At 38.8% G+C, this 17926-nt stretch overlaps 1 protein-coding gene across 3 annotated transcripts in view; it reads right to left on the reverse strand.

Moving 5' to 3' along the window:
* Window positions 1–17926, reverse strand: part of RBL2 (RB transcriptional corepressor like 2) — a 107049-nt gene that overhangs the window by 22820 nt on the left and 66303 nt on the right. For all 3 annotated transcript variants that reach the window (XM_021931974.2, XM_021931973.2, XM_021931975.2), the window contains 9 exons: window positions 16659–16819; window positions 16502–16566; window positions 15437–15623; window positions 10022–10188; window positions 7608–7717; window positions 6804–6907; window positions 5089–5226; window positions 4142–4306; window positions 2264–2375 (listed from right to left, as the gene is read on the reverse strand). In XM_021931974.2, the coding sequence (XP_021787666.1) occupies window positions 2264–2375; window positions 4142–4306; window positions 5089–5226; window positions 6804–6907; window positions 7608–7717; window positions 10022–10188; window positions 15437–15623; window positions 16502–16566; window positions 16659–16819 (1209 nt within the window). The remainder of the gene's footprint in view (window positions 1–2263; window positions 2376–4141; window positions 4307–5088; window positions 5227–6803; window positions 6908–7607; window positions 7718–10021; window positions 10189–15436; window positions 15624–16501; window positions 16567–16658; window positions 16820–17926) is intronic.

Raw genomic sequence — 17926 nt, forward strand, 5'->3', positions numbered from 1 at the left:
ACTGGGATTAGAGGCATATGCCACCAGGCATGGCTAATTTTTGTATTTTTAGTAGAGATGGGGTTTCACCATGTTGGCCAAGCTGGTCTCAAACTCCTGACCTCAGGTGATCCACCCGCCTTGGCCTCCCAAAGTGCTGGTATTACAGGCTAGTTTTTTAAAATTGTGGGTTTAAAAAATATATATATAAATATGTATATTTTTATATATATTAATATATATTTATATATGTATTTATATATCTTTATAAATATATATTTATATATAAATATATATATTTGTATATTTATATATATTTGTATATATATTTGTATATTTATAAATGTATATATTTGTATATATATTTATATATTTATAAATATATATATTTGTATATATATTTATATAACAAAATTTACCATTTCATCCATTTTTAAGTATACGATTCAGTGGTACGATTAAGTGTATGATTCAGTGGTATCAATTACATTTACAATGTGGCCACAACAATCACCACTGTTTGTAAAACTTCTTCATTATCTGAACAACCTATTAAGGCTTAGTCTATTTTTAAGTATTCACAATAATGTATGAATTTTTGAGAAGCATTTCTTCCTTCTTCTGTGTCCACCTCTAAGAGCTGTGCATCAGTGTGTTTTTAAATTTTAAAACATATGTAGGAAGTTTGTAAGAAGTATTGATAGGAGTAAATACTAATAAACTGTGGCTTAACATTTCAATTTCCAGATGATACAAAAGTAAATAAACTTACTAGATTTGTATTTGATACAACGCTGCAGAATCAGAAAGAATACATTATGATCATTTTTTCTTGTAAAATATCAAGAGATCTCAGGAAAACTGAGAAGTGATAAGTACAAAGAAAATGAAGTTTAAAGTCAAGTCTTCCTAATCTGTAGATTAGGGAAGGGAAAATTCTACAAAAATAGACTAAGAAAGACCAACTGTCAGATCTTTCAAAAATAAGGACTTTTCATAAGGATCATCCATGTCTATTAAGTATACACTGACCTAGAGTGATTTTTGTTTTTTTTGGGGGGGTAGAGATGGCATCTTGCTATGTTGCCCAGGATGGTCTTGAACTCCTGGGCTCAAGCGATCCTCCCGACTAGGTGTCCCACAGTGCAGGGGTTACAGGCATGAGCCACCATGCCCAGCCTAGAGTGATTCCTGACTTTAAAACTCGTATTTCTTCTGTAGCCAGTTCTTACCAATTACATTATAAAAGTGATCTAGAAATAAGGATATTCTTTGAATTGGATCCAAGGATTTAGAACTCTCTGGATTTACTGAATTGCTCTTTAAAAAGCAGTTCTCTCTCACATATGTAAACTAAAACCTTTCACCTTGCAGATCTTCTAAGCAGCTGCCTAAAAAATATAAACCAGATGGATAGCAAAACTGCCCTTTTCTGTATTTCTTGGGCCAGCACTAATGTCATTAACTAGGGTAGCACAGCTCAACACAGTAGAACACACTCAGTTGTCTTAACTCACTGCCTTGTCTATACCTAACTGGATCATGCAGCTCTATCTTTAAGAAGGCTTTTCTATTTCTCCTGATTTTAAAAGTAATACGTATTTGCCTTAAAAATTTTACAGAAATCACCAGGAATTCTATCACCCAACAATGATCTTAACAGTTTGGTTTTTCCATTTCCACCATTTTGCATGCTCATAAATAAACATACACTTTAAAAATAGGGATCATATTAAATATATAGCAGTCGGCCAGGCACGGTGCCTCATGCCTGTAATTCTAGCACTTTGGGAGGCCGAGGCAGGAGGATTGCTTCAAGTCAGGAGTTCGAGGCCAGCCTGGCCAATATGGCAAAACGTCTCTACAAAAATACAAAAAATTAGCTAGGCGTGGTGGCGCATGCCTGTAGTCCCATCTACTCAGAAGGGTGAGGCATGAGAATTGCTTGAACCCAGCAGGCAGAGGTTGCAGTGAGCTGAGATTGGGCTGCTGCACTCTAGCTTGAGCAACAGAGCGAGACTCTGTCTCAAAAGAAAAAAAAAAAATTAAATAAATATAGCAGTCTATCGTCTATCCTTTTTAAAAGATACCTGTTATATCATGCATTTTCCTGTGTTCTTAAATAGTCTTTAAAGGCCCTTCTTTTAAGTGATTCATGTGACACAAAAATGCATGGAATATTTTCTTCTAATATATACCCTATTAACTTCACTTATAGGGTTAAATAAAATTTAAATTTCCAGATAGTAAGCCCCAAAATATTCCCCTAGTATTTTAAACTTACTCCTTCCAAGACCTCCAGTATCAGCACGAACTTCAGTCACCCTTCTGGGAGTCAAAGGGGAGCCCGCAATGCAAATTTCATCTGCCCTTTCCAGGTTCTGAGGTGGCATGACCTGTGAAGAATTGGTTACACAGAATGCCAGGATCCAAAACAGCACTTTAATTAGAAATCCAATAGTAATCTAAGGCGGAAAAAGTCTCAACGATTATTCCATCTAAATAAAATCAGCTGTCTTTCCCATTTTCATAATAAAGTTAAAAAAAAAAACTTTTGTCAGTCAAAAAATGCAAAACCTTGTAATTGGATACTAAATATGAGTCAACCTTCATTATTGGTTTGGAGAGTTTGAATATCAACCACTCTAAAGCAGGGGTCCCCAACCCCTGGGCCGTGGACCCTGTTAGGAACCGGGCAACATAGCAGGAAGTGAGCGGCAGGCAAGTAAGCAAGCGAGCAAAGCTTCATCTGTATTTATAGCTGCTCCCCATCACTCACATTGCTACCTGTGCTGGCCGCCTGTCAGATTAGTGGTGGCATTAGATTCTCATAGGAGTGTGAACCCTATTGTGAACTGCACACGTAAGGGATCTAGGTTGCATGCTCCTTATGAGAATCTAATGTCTGCTCATCTGTCACTGTCTCCCACCACCTCCAGATGGGACCATCTAGTTGCAGGAAGACAAGCTCAGGGCTCCCACTGACTGTATATTTTGGTGAATTATGTAATTATTTCATTATATATTACCACGTAATAATAATAGAAATAAAGTGTGCAATAAATGTAAGGCATTTGAATCATCCCAAAATCTCCCCCACCCCCAACCCTGTCTATGGAAAAATTGTCTTCCATGAAATTGGTCCTTGGTGCCAAAAAGGTTGGACCACTGCTCTATGGGAGAGAAACTTGATAAGGAAATCAAGAAAGAACACTGAATTTTTACTCTGTCACCAAAATCTTAGGACAACTACAAATTATCTGACTCGTTTCCTCTTTGACATGGGGTGAAGTATGACAGGTCACTTACCTTACTTAAGGGTGTATGTCTGCTGCCTAAACACTGAAGGCTGGGTAGTGAGCCAAGGCCATGGTGCCCAGCCAAGGAGCAGATGTCCCTGATAACCCAAACATCCCAGAGAGGATCTGAGAAACTACCAAGGGAAACAGTCCCATCGTGCACACACATAGTAGGCAAAGAGCCAGAAAATTAGCAGCTTAGCAATGGGAGGTAGTGAGGATCTCTAGAGCTGTCCTGCTGCTACCTAGGAGTACCCTGTATATAAGTCTTTTATTTTTCCCCACCACCTCTGCCTCCTCCATATGTAAGTCTCTTTTTTTTTTGGGGGGGACGGAGTCTCACTTTTGTTGCCCAGACTGAAGTGCAATGGCACAATCTCGGCTCACCGCAACCTCCACCTCCCGGGTTCAAGCAATTCTTCCGCCTCATCCTCCCAAGTAGCTGGGATTACAGGCATGCATCACCATGCCTGGTTAATTTTTTGTATTTTTATAGAGACGGGGTTTCTCCATGTTGGTTAGGCTGGTCTCAAACTCCCAACCTCAGGTGATCCACTGGTCTCCGCCTCCCGAAGTGCTGGGATTACAGGCATGAGCCACCGCGCCCAGCCCCTACATATCTAAGTCTTAATAAACATATCTACTTGCCAAGCTGGACTTGTCTGAGTCATTCTTTGTCTCTTGGCACCTTCCTAATTCGCGGGTAGAGAGGGACGACGTTACAGTCCCAAGTTTTTCTCATAACAAGGTGTAATTAATTACAACATATTAAACCCAATTGCCACCCTCCCATCCCCAAAAGGATTATTAATAGATTAGATATTGATGTATTTTTCTCATAAAAAGATGTTATTTTCACAAACCTCTTCACATGTAGGAACTCTGTTTTCATTGTCTCTAATTTTTTCCCAGAGTGGAGACTCTGGTTTCCATGCCAAATGATCTAAGATCTGTTCTTCAATCTGATTAAGGTGTTTTACCACCTCTCTACAAAGGCCATCTTCTGCTCTAATGAATACTTCTATCACCTGAAATAAAAAATGTCCTGATTCACTGAATAATAATTATTAAATATTTTTAAATATTTAGACAAGAAATTAGTCAAAAATTACAAGTTGAAATATTTTGAAACAGCTGCTCTTCCTTTTACTGTCTTTGTAAATAATTATAGTTCAAACCATGTGAATTATATAAAATGGTTTACATTGTGATGTATTTCAAAAGTTTTTAATGAAAATACATGTATATTGAGGTTGAAAAACATTACTCTTAAAATTTCATATAAAAATCTCTAAACATTTAATCTATGCCACTATAAAAATTAGTTTTGACTATCTTATGAGAGTTAAGATAAACTCATATGCTAACTCAGTATCAAGAAATAGCTACCAAATCAATGCTTTAACTCTATGCCTCTCTGTAACACATGAAAGAGAACTTTCATTTTTTTCTGACATTTACAGTGGTATTTAATTTTCATAAAATAAAAAAGGCTGCTATACAAGATTAGCTAGTGACATGTGTGCTACTTTTTTAAGCCTTCTCATCTCATAAAAATCACAGTATTCTAAAAACTGTTATTACATAAAGAGAGGAATCAAAGCTTTTACCCAAAATGGATCTTTCATACAATATTTAAAAATTTACATAGGTCTTAAGATTCTATTTCTTTTCTACTCCACAAATAGTGATTAATTATGTAATTAAAAACAGAATAAATATACTTAGATGTTAACTTGAACTAAATGACTAACAACAGGAAGTTGGTCTCATCTACAATATCCACATTATATCATATTTTTAAAAATACCTTATAAAAATGATAAAGAGGCACTTCAAATATTTCAGTAATAAATGGAAAATTCCCAGGAGGCTTGTAAGAAAAAGTGACGACCTCAAGGCAGCAGGCCAACAGAGATCTGTGGAAGGCATCTTGTTCCAGAATACCCTATAAAATACAGTTATTAGCATTCAGAAACATTTACTTAATCTAAAAAGTCATTTCATACCCAGTGAATTTAAGTGAAAATACCAAAGAAAGTCTCATTTTCTGACTGAGTGCAAAGTGTATGCTTATTTTCTTACAAAACCTTTCTTAATTATATAAATAAAGCCCATTTTTTAGTAGAGGAAATATATTAAAGGAATGTATGAGACTTTTAAAACCTTACCTATTATATCTTAAAAGAGATTACATCTCTAACCAAAATACACACACACCCTGATGCTTAGAAGAACAATGACAGAGAAAGATGTTTCAAGACAGTATTTACAGTCAGTGCTATAAAAAACTGAAAGAGGGGCCAGGCGCGGTGGCTTATGCCTGTAATGCTAGCACTTTGGGAGGCCAAGGTGGGCAGATCACCTGAGGTCAGGAGTTCGAGACCAGCCTGACCAACATGGTGAAACCCCATCTCTACTAAAAATAGAAAATTAGCCAGGTGTGGTGGCACACACCTGTAGTCCCAGCTACTCAGAGGCTGAGGCAGGAGAAGCACTTGAACCCAGGAGGTAGAGGCTGCAGTGAGCCAACACTGCGCCACTGTACTCCAGCCTGGGCAACAAGAGCGAAACTCTGGCTCAAAAAAAAAAAAAGAGAGAAAAAAAAGAAAAAAAAAAATTGAAAGGGGCCAGGCGGGTGGCTCATACCTATAATCCCAGCACTTTGGGAGGCCAAGGCGGGCAGATCACTTGAGGTCCAGAGTTTGAGACCAGCCTGGGCAATACTGTTCAAGAATCGCTTGAATCTGGGAGGCAGAGGTTGCAGTGAGCCAAGATGGTACCACTACACTCTAGCCTGGGCAACAGAGTGAGACTCTGTCTCAACAACAAACCCAAAAAAACAGAAAAGCAAGCAGGCAGGTGACTGGCTAGATGACCATGTACCAAAAGTCAATATGTTTATCACAGGATGACATTAATCATAGGTGATTTTTATTTTCTTCTTTTTGCTTATAATTTTCCAACATTGTAAACAATTATTATTTTTTAATTAAAAGCTACTGAGGCACCAAAAGCACAAGTAACAGGCCAGGCGCAGTGGCTCACGCCTGTAATCCTAGCACTTTGGGAGGCCAAGGCGCACAGACCACCTGACATCTGGGGTTCCAGACCTGCCTGGCCAAACATGGCAAAACCCCGTCTCTACTGAAAATACAAAACTTAGCTGGGCATGGTGGCACGTGCCTATAATCCCAGCTACTTGGGAGACTGAGGCAGGAGAATTGCTTGAACCCAGGAGGCGGAGGTTGCATTGAGCCGAGATCGTGCCATTATACTCAAGCCTGGGCAACAGTGCAAGACTCCATCTCAAATAATACATACATACATACATACATACATACACACACACATTAAAAAAAAAGCACAGGCAACTAGTGAAAAAATAAATTGGATTTCATCAAAATTAAAAACTTTTGTGCATGAAAGGAGACTATAAATAAAGTAAAAAAACAACCTACAGAATGGGGCAGTAAGGAAATTATGTTTTACTGCGCTGATCAATACATTGGTTATTTTACTCACAGATAAATCCATGTCTCCTAGTCTTTTTTGTTCCTGCTCAATAACACATTCTAATACTTTATAGTAAAGCATCTCCGCAAAACGAAAATGTTTGCTGGCAATTTCTGTAGAAATAATAAAAAAATCCACAAAAATGGCACACAAAGAAAATAAAGGCCCATTCCTCCTTCTTTACTTACAAAATAAAATTTAAAAACCAACCCAATACTTTAGATATGCAAACTTCTTATGACTGGTGTTTTAATTATCCCTAAGATACCTTAATTTTCTTCATGGTAACAGTCACATTTTTCTAAAATTATTAAATGAATTTGCACATAAAGAACTATATTATTATTTAAGACTTACACCCTTTTATCCCCTCTATGGTTGAACAAAACAAACCCACGCTAAGAGGTATGTAACTGGCTTACTATTCCACACCTACTTAGTTCCAATTCCTGACATCAAACAATTCCTAGGCCAGGGCCCATAACAGTGATATCTTCTGTCCTTATTCTCAATATGTTAAGAATCACTACGCTTCTATTTCATTTCCAGTTTACAAAAGCAAAAAACAAAAAACTAAAGATTTGCAGATAAAAAAGCATCAGAAGTCCATTAAAATAAAAATACCACTCTAAAATTTCTATCTTACTGAGAAGGGCTCAGAAATCACTTGGTTGACCAGAAAAATTGGATAGCCATATCCTAGCCCTCAGTCTAAAGTCATAAATCTTTTCCTCATCTTTCTTAGTTAGTAAGAAATGACTCCATTTAGTTAAACTTCAAACATAAGAGCAGAATAACAATATTAAACCTTACCTTTAGCACAATTACTGAAATCCTCATCTGGCTGGAAGTGCTGAGAATATATTTCAAACATTTCTTTCAGTCTGTTAGCAATAGCCTGGGTTGGATCTCTGGAACATGTCCTAAAAAGGTAATGAGAAATAACATAATTTAAAGGTCCTGGCAAGTCACAAGGGGATAAAATGTTTCTATAATTTCACTAACATGTACATATAAAACACTCTGAACAGAAACTATACACTTCCCAAATTAATCCAAGAGATCCTATACTTCCTTTTCAAAGGTGGTGGTATTACCAGTTGGAATGGAAAAAAAAAAAAAACTTTTCTTGTGTGGGGCTACACCTTTTATTTTATATATTTATTTATTTTTTGAGACAGAGTCTCACTCTGTCATCCAGGATGGAATGCAGTGGTGCAATCTTGGCTCACTGCAACCTCCACCTCCCAGGTTCAAGTGATTCTCCTGCCTCAGCCTCCAAGTAGCTCGGACTGCAGGCACCTGCCACCACGCCCAGCTAATTTTTGTATTTTTAGTAGAGATGGCCATGTTGGCCAGGCTGGTCTCGAACTCCTGGCCTCAAGTGATCCACCCGCCTCAGCCTCCCAAAGTGTTAGGATTACAGGAATGAGCCACCTTGCCCGGCCGGGGCTACACCTTTCACTGCAGGAAGTTTAGCAACCTTGGCCTGGGCTCATTCGATGTCTATGACTGTCCCCCACCTGTCCTTCACATCCCCCAGTCACTGATGATCCAGAATTGCCCTTAACTACTTCCGTAGAGGGCAGTACAACTCCCATTAAGAACACCTGGAAGAAAATAGAATGAAGGAGTGTAAAACCCATACTACAGACTCATATAAATTGTTCCTGGCATTCTACATTTTTCCCCACAAATGAGGTTTATTTCAGTCTTTTTATTATTAGAAAGGAATATATGTTCAATGCAGAAGCATTATACAAATTATCACCATGTAAGTTTTTGTAACAACTGTTTTTATCTTGATCATATATATATAATTATATACATATTCTTTGTGAAAATGAAGTTTAAAAAATTATAAAGAGAATAAAATCAATTATAGTCCTGCTAGAGATAACTATTGAATACATATATAAGCAGAAGTTTTCTGGGAACACACACACACATACCTTTCTACCAAAACAGGACCCTTTATTTTACCTAGTATTTACTGGTAATATTTAACCCCACTAATGGTACCTAAGATTTAAAACGCTGTTATGCCTAGTTAGAAACTGTAAAGAGATCTGGAAGATACAGAGATTAAGATGGCTTCTGAAATGTATTTACAAAATGCTTCTAAATTCAAGGCAAACAAGGTGCATCTGAAAAACATGACTCAGGAAGAGGCCACAGAGATATAACTTGTTAAGTATAAATCACAATCAAGTTTATGAATAAAGTAGACTTCACAAAAATATAAAGGAAAAGTAGTTGGCATTTAAGAAGCCTGGCTATGAGTGGGAAATTACTTATGTGTACATATAGGGTCTTCTTGATATACCACCATCAGAAATAAAATGGGGTCCTTTTGGGTCTACGTCATCATATCATAAGGTTTTAGGACTGAGAGAGACCTTGGAGGTAACTTTTCTTTTCTTTTCTTTTTTTTTTTTGAGATGGAGTCTCGCTCTGGCACCCAGGCTGGAGTGCAGCGGCGCGATCTCGGCTCACTGCAAGCTCCGCCTCCCGGGTTTACGCCATTCGAGTAGCTGGGACTACAGGCGCCCGCCACCTCGCCCGGCTAGTTTTTTTTTTTTGTATTTTTTAGTAGAGACGGGGTGGAGGTAACTTTTCAAATCAGCTTGCCAAAGGTTATGCGTAAGATGATGAGATTCAGCCTACTGGGCTTTTAACTAAAACTCAGTGATATTCCTACCAGTCTCAGGGAGATCAAAGAAACTAAATGCAGTGAACTTCCTTTCCAGGATAAGGATGTTTTATAGAGTTTACAAAAGTTACAGTGGTTTTTGTCCTGCTTTATGAACATGTGGAACTCCATTAATCTTTTCAAATCTGAGTCACCCTTCAGAACTTACCTCAGGTTCAACCCTCTTCACAAAGGCCTTTGACAATTCCCATCTTCACTGAGCTTCCCTCTGCCCCCACCCCACCACTCCCTGAAATCTTGAAAGAACAGTTGGCAAAGACAGTTCTGTGCTTTATTCTACAGTGTCTGGTGTTATCAGTTACTGTGTCTTGTATTATATTAAAAAAATCTGAGGAAAGAAGATCTTCCACTTATACATCTTATTGCTAGGTCCTCTACAGACTCACAACAGGACTCAGTATACAATTGATATAAAATTATTCATGGGTGAATTAAGGCATTAATAATGAAAAAATAGGAAACTGGAAAATGGTCAATAACCAAATCTTAGCAAGCAGACAGGGCTCAAACTAACCTGAGAATCTGTTCCAATTTCTCACTTGGTGCATTCCTGAGGCCTGTCAGCATGGTGTGAAGACGACTCAAGCTATGCGTAGCTGTAGAAACTGGGGTCACACAAGGGCTGTTCTCCTTAATGTACCTAACACCAGTTAGGGGTGTGGAGATTCTAAGTGCTTTGGACTAGAGAAAAAAACAGTTACATAGAATAAAAATTTTTAAAAGAACATTATTTTAGGCCAGAAAGACTTTAATTCACTTCACAAATGGGACTTCAAGCGAGTAAAACTTTATCTTTACAGTATCAATACATTTTACTGACTCAAATGTCACCATTCTTGGAATTTAAACGTAACAGCATTAAGAGCTGCCAATATCCATGTAAAGATGAAGGCTTGAAAGAATAATTTGTATTTTAGCTAACTAAAAGTTTGTCTCTTAAAAGTTAAAACTCTAGGCCGGGCACGGTGGCTCAAGCCTGTAATCCCAGCACTTTGGAAGGCCAAGCCGGGCGGATCACGAGGTCAGGAGATCGAGACCATCCTGGCTAACCCGGTGAAACCCTGTCTCTACTAAAAAATACAAAAACCTAGCCGGGCGAGGTGGCGGGCGCCTATAGTCCCAGCTACTTGGGAGGCTGAGGCAGGGGAATGGCATGAACCCAGGGAGGTGGAGCTTGCAGTGAGCTGAGATCGCGCCACTGCACTCCAGCCTGGGCGACAGAGCAAAACTCCGTCTCAAAAAAGTTACAACTCTAAAATAAGGTATAGCTCCCTACATTCCCTCTTGTAAAATGTATGCTCAGAGGCAAAGATAAGCATTCTGCTCACCTGAAAAAATTAAGATTATTCTCAGCTCTGAGAAACAGAATTTCACAATTCCCATCTACCGCTATTTTTGCAGACACTCAAAGATAAAAGAAAATTGTGAATTAAATTTGGTTGAAAAAAATCCATTTAAGAAAAGCCTACTGATATAGTTTGACTATGTCTGCATCAAAACCTCAACTTGAATTGTATTTCCCAGAATTCCCATATATCATGTGAGGCACCCAGTGGGAGGTAAATGAATCATGGAGGCCAGTCTTTCCCGTTCTATTCTTGTGATAGTGAATACGTCCCACGAGATCTGATGGGCTTATGAGGGGTTTCCGCTTTCGCTTCTTCCTCATTTTTCTCTTGCCACCGCCATGTTAAGAAGTGCCTCTCGCCTCGCACCATGATTCTGAGAACTCCCCAGCCATGTGGAACTGTAAGTCCAATTAAACCCCTTTTTGTTCCCACTTTCAGGTTTTTTTTTGAGATGGAGTCTTGCTCTGTCGCCCAGGCTGGAGTATAGTGGCCGGATCTCAGCTCACTGCAAGCTCCGCCTCCCGGGTTCACGCCATTCTCCTGCCTCAGCCTCCCCAGTAGCTGGGACTACAGGCGCCCGCCACCTCGCCCGGCTAGTTTTTTTGTATTTTTTAGTAGAGACGGGGTTTCACCATGTTAGCCAGGGTGGTCTCGATCTCCTGACCTCGTGATCCGCCCGCCTCGGCCTCCCAAAGTGCTGGGATTACAGGCTTGAGCCACCGCGCCCGGCTCAGGTATGTTTTTATCAGCAGCATTAAAATGAACTAATACACCCACTATCCAAATATTCAAATTTGCTTCAGAGAGATAATAAAATGAACATTCCCTAAAAAGGCAACTTGATGCAGAACAGCCTTCATTGGTCTTCCTGGCCCTCCTCTACCTTTGGTTACCAGAATCTATTACAGTTTTTCCCATTAAAGTAGACAGGTCTTCAGAGAAACAAGTTAAAGTCAACATTCTTGACAATAAATATGGAAAAGATGTGACTTGGTGTCAAAGGAGCTAGTAAAACATCTTTCTGATTTTTCAAATAAATTCTGAAAGGTTAAGATAACTTAACAGTGTCTTTTAATATTCAAGATAAACCAAATTTCCCTGTGTATTAAATGTACTTATTCTAATTTTTTAAAAAACCTAGCAAAATTTTCACCTGGCAACAGAGCCAACTATTCAAGTTTCCTAAGATACAGAAAAGCACAGAAATTTACTATATATAGAAACAAACCTACATGTTTTCTCTGTCTTAAAGTGCAATACAACTAAGACTTCCACTTTGTTTCAAAGAAATTCATTCTATAATTAAATCAATAAAATGATCTGGGTGGATTAATTGCATTCAAAAGGCTGCTCCCTGCCTTACAAGGTTTCTTGCAGCCACCTACTTCACTGTGCATGAACCAATGCCTACACTGGGAGGCATTGGGAGGGAAAAACACCTTGTACACGAACAGGAGAATCAACAGCAGCCAGCAGCATATAACCACATCACCCACAGGCAGCAATAGTTTCACAGAGGAAACTAGGTGTGACAACCACAAACAGCTTCCTGCCAGAGTCCTCAAGGTCAACATGGTGTTTCTTGATAGCACTGTGCTTAGCTTAGAGCTTCCTGTTCATTCTGATCAAGAGGAATCTTTCTTTAACTTGGGTGCAAATATTAAGTCGGTATCTTAAAAATATTAGGATGTTCCTTCTCCAAATAAAGACTTACAAAATTTGGAGTGACTCTGAGCTTTGCCCTTAGTCCTCTTTTATTCTCTCTTATTTCATACCTCTAAGAAATCTCTCCTCATTTTAGAGCTTTAAAAGCCATCTACAGTTGGGCGCGGTGGCTCATGCCTGTAATCCCAGCACTTTGGGAGGCCGAGGCAGGCAGATCATGAGGTCAGGAGTTCAAGACCAGCTGACCAACATGGTGAAATGCCGTTTCTACTAAAAATACAAAAAATTAGCCGGGCGTGGTGGCAGGTGCCTGTAATCTCAGCTACTCAAGAGGCTGGGGCAGGAGAATCGCTTGAACCTGGGTAGCAGAGGTCACAGTGAGCTGAGATTGCACCATTGCACTCCAGCCTGGGTGACAGAGTGAGATTCTGTCTCAAAAAAAAAAAAAAAAAAAAAGCCATCTTGATGACCCCAGGACATATATACACAACCCCTAACCTCTACTGTGAACTGTGAACTCCGGTCTTCTATTCCTCAACTGTCTATTCAACTTCTCTACTAGGATGCTTAAAAGACATCTCAAATTTAACATACTAATAACCCTAACTCTTGATTCCCCTTCCCCCAGACTTGCTCTTCCCTCTTAATAAATTTCAGTAGTAAATGTTCCCGGAATGTCTACTATGTGCCAAGCGCTGCATACAACATTGGTCACAGCCTTCGTGAAGCTTATATTCTAATGCAAGGAGACAGGCAATAAGTAATTCTTTCTACCTACCTCCCTACTTACTGTCAGACAGTGATAAATACGAAGAGAAACACTAGCAAGCAGAGTCAGGGGGAAAGGAAGTTGGGGAGGACGTTGTGGTTATTATTGACATAGCAGTCAGGTTATCAGAGACCAGAATGAAGTGAGAAGGAAGCCACATGAATATCTTGAAGTAATACGTTTTAGGCAGAGGGAATTGCAAAGGCAAAGGCTTTGTGTTGCAGGCATGCTTGGCATATCTGAAGAACAAAAAAGGAGGTTAATGTGGCATTAGTGGGTGAGGAGGGAGGATAGTAGTAGATGAATTCAGAGAGAGCCAGGGCCAGATAACTTACGACCTTACAGGCACCTGTCAGGATTTTAGCTTTTATACCATTCACCCAACTGGAGACATCACTGTTCTCTTTTTCTCAAACCCTAGATCCAAACCATCAGTAAATCCTGTGGGTGCTATCTCTAAAATATGGCCCAGATACAAACCATTCTCTGAAGCCACCATAAACTATTGCCATAATCACTCCAATAGCTTCTTAACTCCCTACTTCCACCCTTGCCTCGAACCCCACTTTCCCACAAGACTTTTAAAAATGTAAATCAGTCACTCTTCTTAATAACACCCTCTTAATGGCTTTCATCTCAATCACAGCAGAAGCAAAAGTTCTTACGATGGCTTCCAAAGCTTACATGGTCTGTCTGGCTCTCTTGTTCTTCCCTCTTCCTTGCACTTCTTTTTCTTCTCGTTTTTTCTTTTTTCTTTTTTTTTTATTTGAAAGACAGGCTCTTGCTCTGTCACCCAGGCTGGAGTGCAGTGATGCGATCACGGCTTACTGCAGCCTGCAACTCCTGGGCTCAAGGGATCCTCCTGACTCAGCCTCGCAAGTAGCTGAGCCCACAGGTGGATAGCTAATTTTTTAGCCATGGCCAGCTAACTTTTTGTATTAATATTTTATGTAGAGACAGGGTCTCGCTTTGTTGCCCAGACTTGTCTTGAACTCCTGGGCTCAAGCAGTCCTCTGCCTCAGTCTCCCAATGTGCTAGGATTACAAGCATGAGCCATCACACCTGGCCTCCCTTCACTTCTTACCACTTTTTCCCCTCACTGTATTCCTACCACACTGTCATTCTCACTGTTCCTCCAAAAAGCTAATCCTGTTCCAATCCCACGGCTTTGCATTTGTTATGCTCTCAGCTTCAAATACATTTCCCCAGCTATTCATATGGCTTGCTTCCTCGCTTACTTCTGGTGTGTGACACCCTTACCAACCACCTTACCTACAACAGACCACCCATCCCATTCTCCCCTCCCCTCAATATTTTGTATTACTACTCTATTTTATTTTCTTCATCTGTCATCACCCAACATACTATGTATTTACTTGTTTATCTCCTGTCCATCTCCCCACACTGGAATATAAGCTTCTTTAGAACAGGGTTCTCGTGGCTATTTTGTTCACTGCTGTATCTCCAGTGTCCAGGACACAACCTGACATATAAAATGCTTTAGGAATATTTGTTGAATGAATAAGCAGACCAGTCTCAAGTCTGAAGCAGCTTACTTCCAGGTGAATTGGCTCTTGGATTACCCAGTGTCTCTGGGGGCACTTGCCAGAAGTTTAGTGTTTTCTGTTACCACCACATAGCAGAAGGGAAACTCATGGCCTGTATCACCCTAAATGTCTGTGTGAAAAAACACCACGTGGTCCTGAAATTCAGTTTAAAAGAATTTTCTTAAAGACTATAGATCCTCAGTTTCTCCAGTCTCTTAAATGAAGGCCCCAATCAGGTCAATTATCACTTTCTAAATGCCTAAAAGTAGTACATATAAGACTATATATTACTGTGTTCACTACATATAAGACTATATATTACTGGCCCATCTTTTTAAAACCAACAATTATCAGCATGACACATTTGTTTAAATTTATATTAATTTTTCTTTTTCTCAGACCTCAGTAAAATGAATGAAAGTTGATATTAACAAATCAAATATCATAGAGATACCTTTTTCAATTAAGAGAAGTATGATGAGAATTTTCTCCTTCATACTGTAGGCAAGTAAAACACAAACATGAAATTACCAAAATAAAAAAGAACCCCTGGCTTAACTGCTCCTGTATTTCTACTCTTCTGGTGTGGCTAAACTCACCTTGTCAAAATGCTGCTGTAAGATGTTTTTCATCTGCACCCTTTCAGCAGTCTCTGTTCCTGAACCAGCGTTCAGACACCTTGAGAGAGTCCCAATTTCCTCTTCAGCATCCTCTCCAAGAAATATCCGCTCATCTAAATTCCCAACAGATAAAACATACTCCTCATAGGCCTTATTGATGGCTTTACTATAGGAAAAACAAATACAGACAAAATGTACTCTCTCACAGAACTGCCATTTCAATTAATTATTTCATTTTTTTATTTACTAAAAGTTCTAATAATTTTTTTGAAAGTTAAACTTTGGTAGGGTAACTTGTAGTTATAAAAACTGGATAGTATAGCTGGGTGCAGTAGCTCACACCTGTAATCCCAGCATTTTTGGAGGCCGAGGCAGGTGGATCACGAGGTCAGGAGTTCGAATCCAGCCTGGCCAGTATGGTGAGACCCTGTATCTACTAAAAATATAAAAATTAGCTGGGCAGGGTGGCGCGCGCCTGTATCCACAGCTACTCATGAGGCTGAGGCAGAAGAATTGCTTGAACCCAGGAGGTGGAGGTTGCAGTGAGCCGAGATCGTACTACTGCATTCCAGCCTGGGCGACACAGTGAGACTCCATCTCAAAAAACAAAACAAAACCTGGATAGTATCACATGTAATCTTGCTATCCCCATGCTCATCCATCTCACAATACAAGTATTTTGCTGACAGTGTTTCAGCTGCTGGTAGGTGCAGCTTCTGGTGAGAAGCTTAACTGTCTAGCTGCTCTAGCCACCCCTGGAGACTTCCACACTTACACATCATCAATTTTCACCCATATAGTTCCAAAAGAATTTATTTCAAAATTTATAATCCAGAAGCTTAATGAAACTTCAAAGAACAGCCATACAATTTTGAACACATTTAAAAAGTATGCTTATATTAGGTGACAGAATTTTTGCTTCCCCGTATTCTCTCACAAAACATATTCTCAGTTTCCAGAGTACAAACAATAAAAACACTAGCCTCTGAAGTTTCCTAAGTATACAATTTAAAATATTAAAACATTTTATACAGAAGTACTCACAAACTCTCTCCAAAGTTTCCAGGTTCTAGAAACCCAGTAAGATTTTCTTCTTTTCCCTTAAGGAGCTATGATAAAAGAAGAGATCCTTAAGTCATCATGTTAAATCAAGTTTTTCTCCAGAAAACATTTTCACGTTATTTCTTTGCTACTTACAAACCTTTTTTTCATAAAGTTTCCTAATATAGGGTTTCCAGAAATGTTCCTTTATCCCCTTTGCTTCCAAAACTAGGCCATCATGTAAGGAACACAGTTTCTCAATGATACAAGGGGGGTCAGAGGAAGGTTTAGAATCCTTAGCATGAAAATCTTCAGATAGGCCTATAGTGTACAGAATCAAAAAACAGAGATATCAGCATACAATAAGCCAATTTGTAATAAACAACATTTTATTTATAATCAGTATACCACTTAGCATATGAATGTATAGGAAACAGTATATATGCATCTATTTTAACCCTGAGAATTTGTCAAAAAATGGCAAATAGAAGTAAAGTGTATCATTACTCGAAAGATTTCAGTTATTCAATTATCTATGTAGAGATGGTTAAGGGAAACTTAAAACTTAAATTTTAGGATATTAAATTTTAGGATACTAAGATCTAAAAACCACAAAAATAAAATATAACTTTGCAAGTAAGTCTACTTTTAAACAAAAAACACCGCTTTAAAAAATTACACTGTTCAGCGATTATACACTTTAATTTGAATGTATTAGATGTATTTCACACTAATTTACAGTTTATTCTTGCCCTAGACTCAGCACAAAAGAAAAAAAATCAAATGAAAATAAAAGAGGTAAAGGTCAGGCATTCCTATAATCCACTTTGGGAGGCCAAGGTGGGTGCATTACTTGAATCCAGGAGTTTGAGACCAGCCCAGGAAACATGGCGAAACCCCATCTCTACTAAAAAATACAAAAAATTAGCTGGGTGTGGTGGTGTATGTCTGTAGTCCCAGCCACCTGGGAGGCTGAGATGAGAGGATCATCTGAGCCCAGGAGGTTGAGGCTGCAGTGAATTGTGATTGCACCACTGCACCCCATCGTGGGTGACAGAGTGAGACCCTGTCTCAAAAACAAATTCTTTTTAATTAAAAAAAAAAAAAGGTAAAAGTGAAAGGGGGCAGCTTTTTGGGAATATAAAAGGGAGTTAGGACAGAAATGCGAGAAAGAACAGAAAAGAATATAAGGAACATTAAATTTACCATACCAGGAGCAACTGAAGTAACTAACTCCACTAATTTTAAAAATCTACCTTGATAGACAAGCTGAAATTTTAACTGAAATCACCTCAAAACTGAGAATCACCCAGAATCCTATTACAATATTACTCAAATAGCAGCAGCAATATTTATTTTAACTCTATACACACTTCTTAATATTTGCTTTGTAAATCATAATTTGGGCTAACTACTTATCATTCATAG

The sequence above is a fragment of the Papio anubis genome, chromosome 18 (assembly GCF_008728515.1).
Source record: "Papio anubis isolate 15944 chromosome 18, Panubis1.0, whole genome shotgun sequence".
Classification (NCBI taxonomy): Eukaryota; Metazoa; Chordata; class Mammalia; order Primates; family Cercopithecidae; genus Papio; species Papio anubis.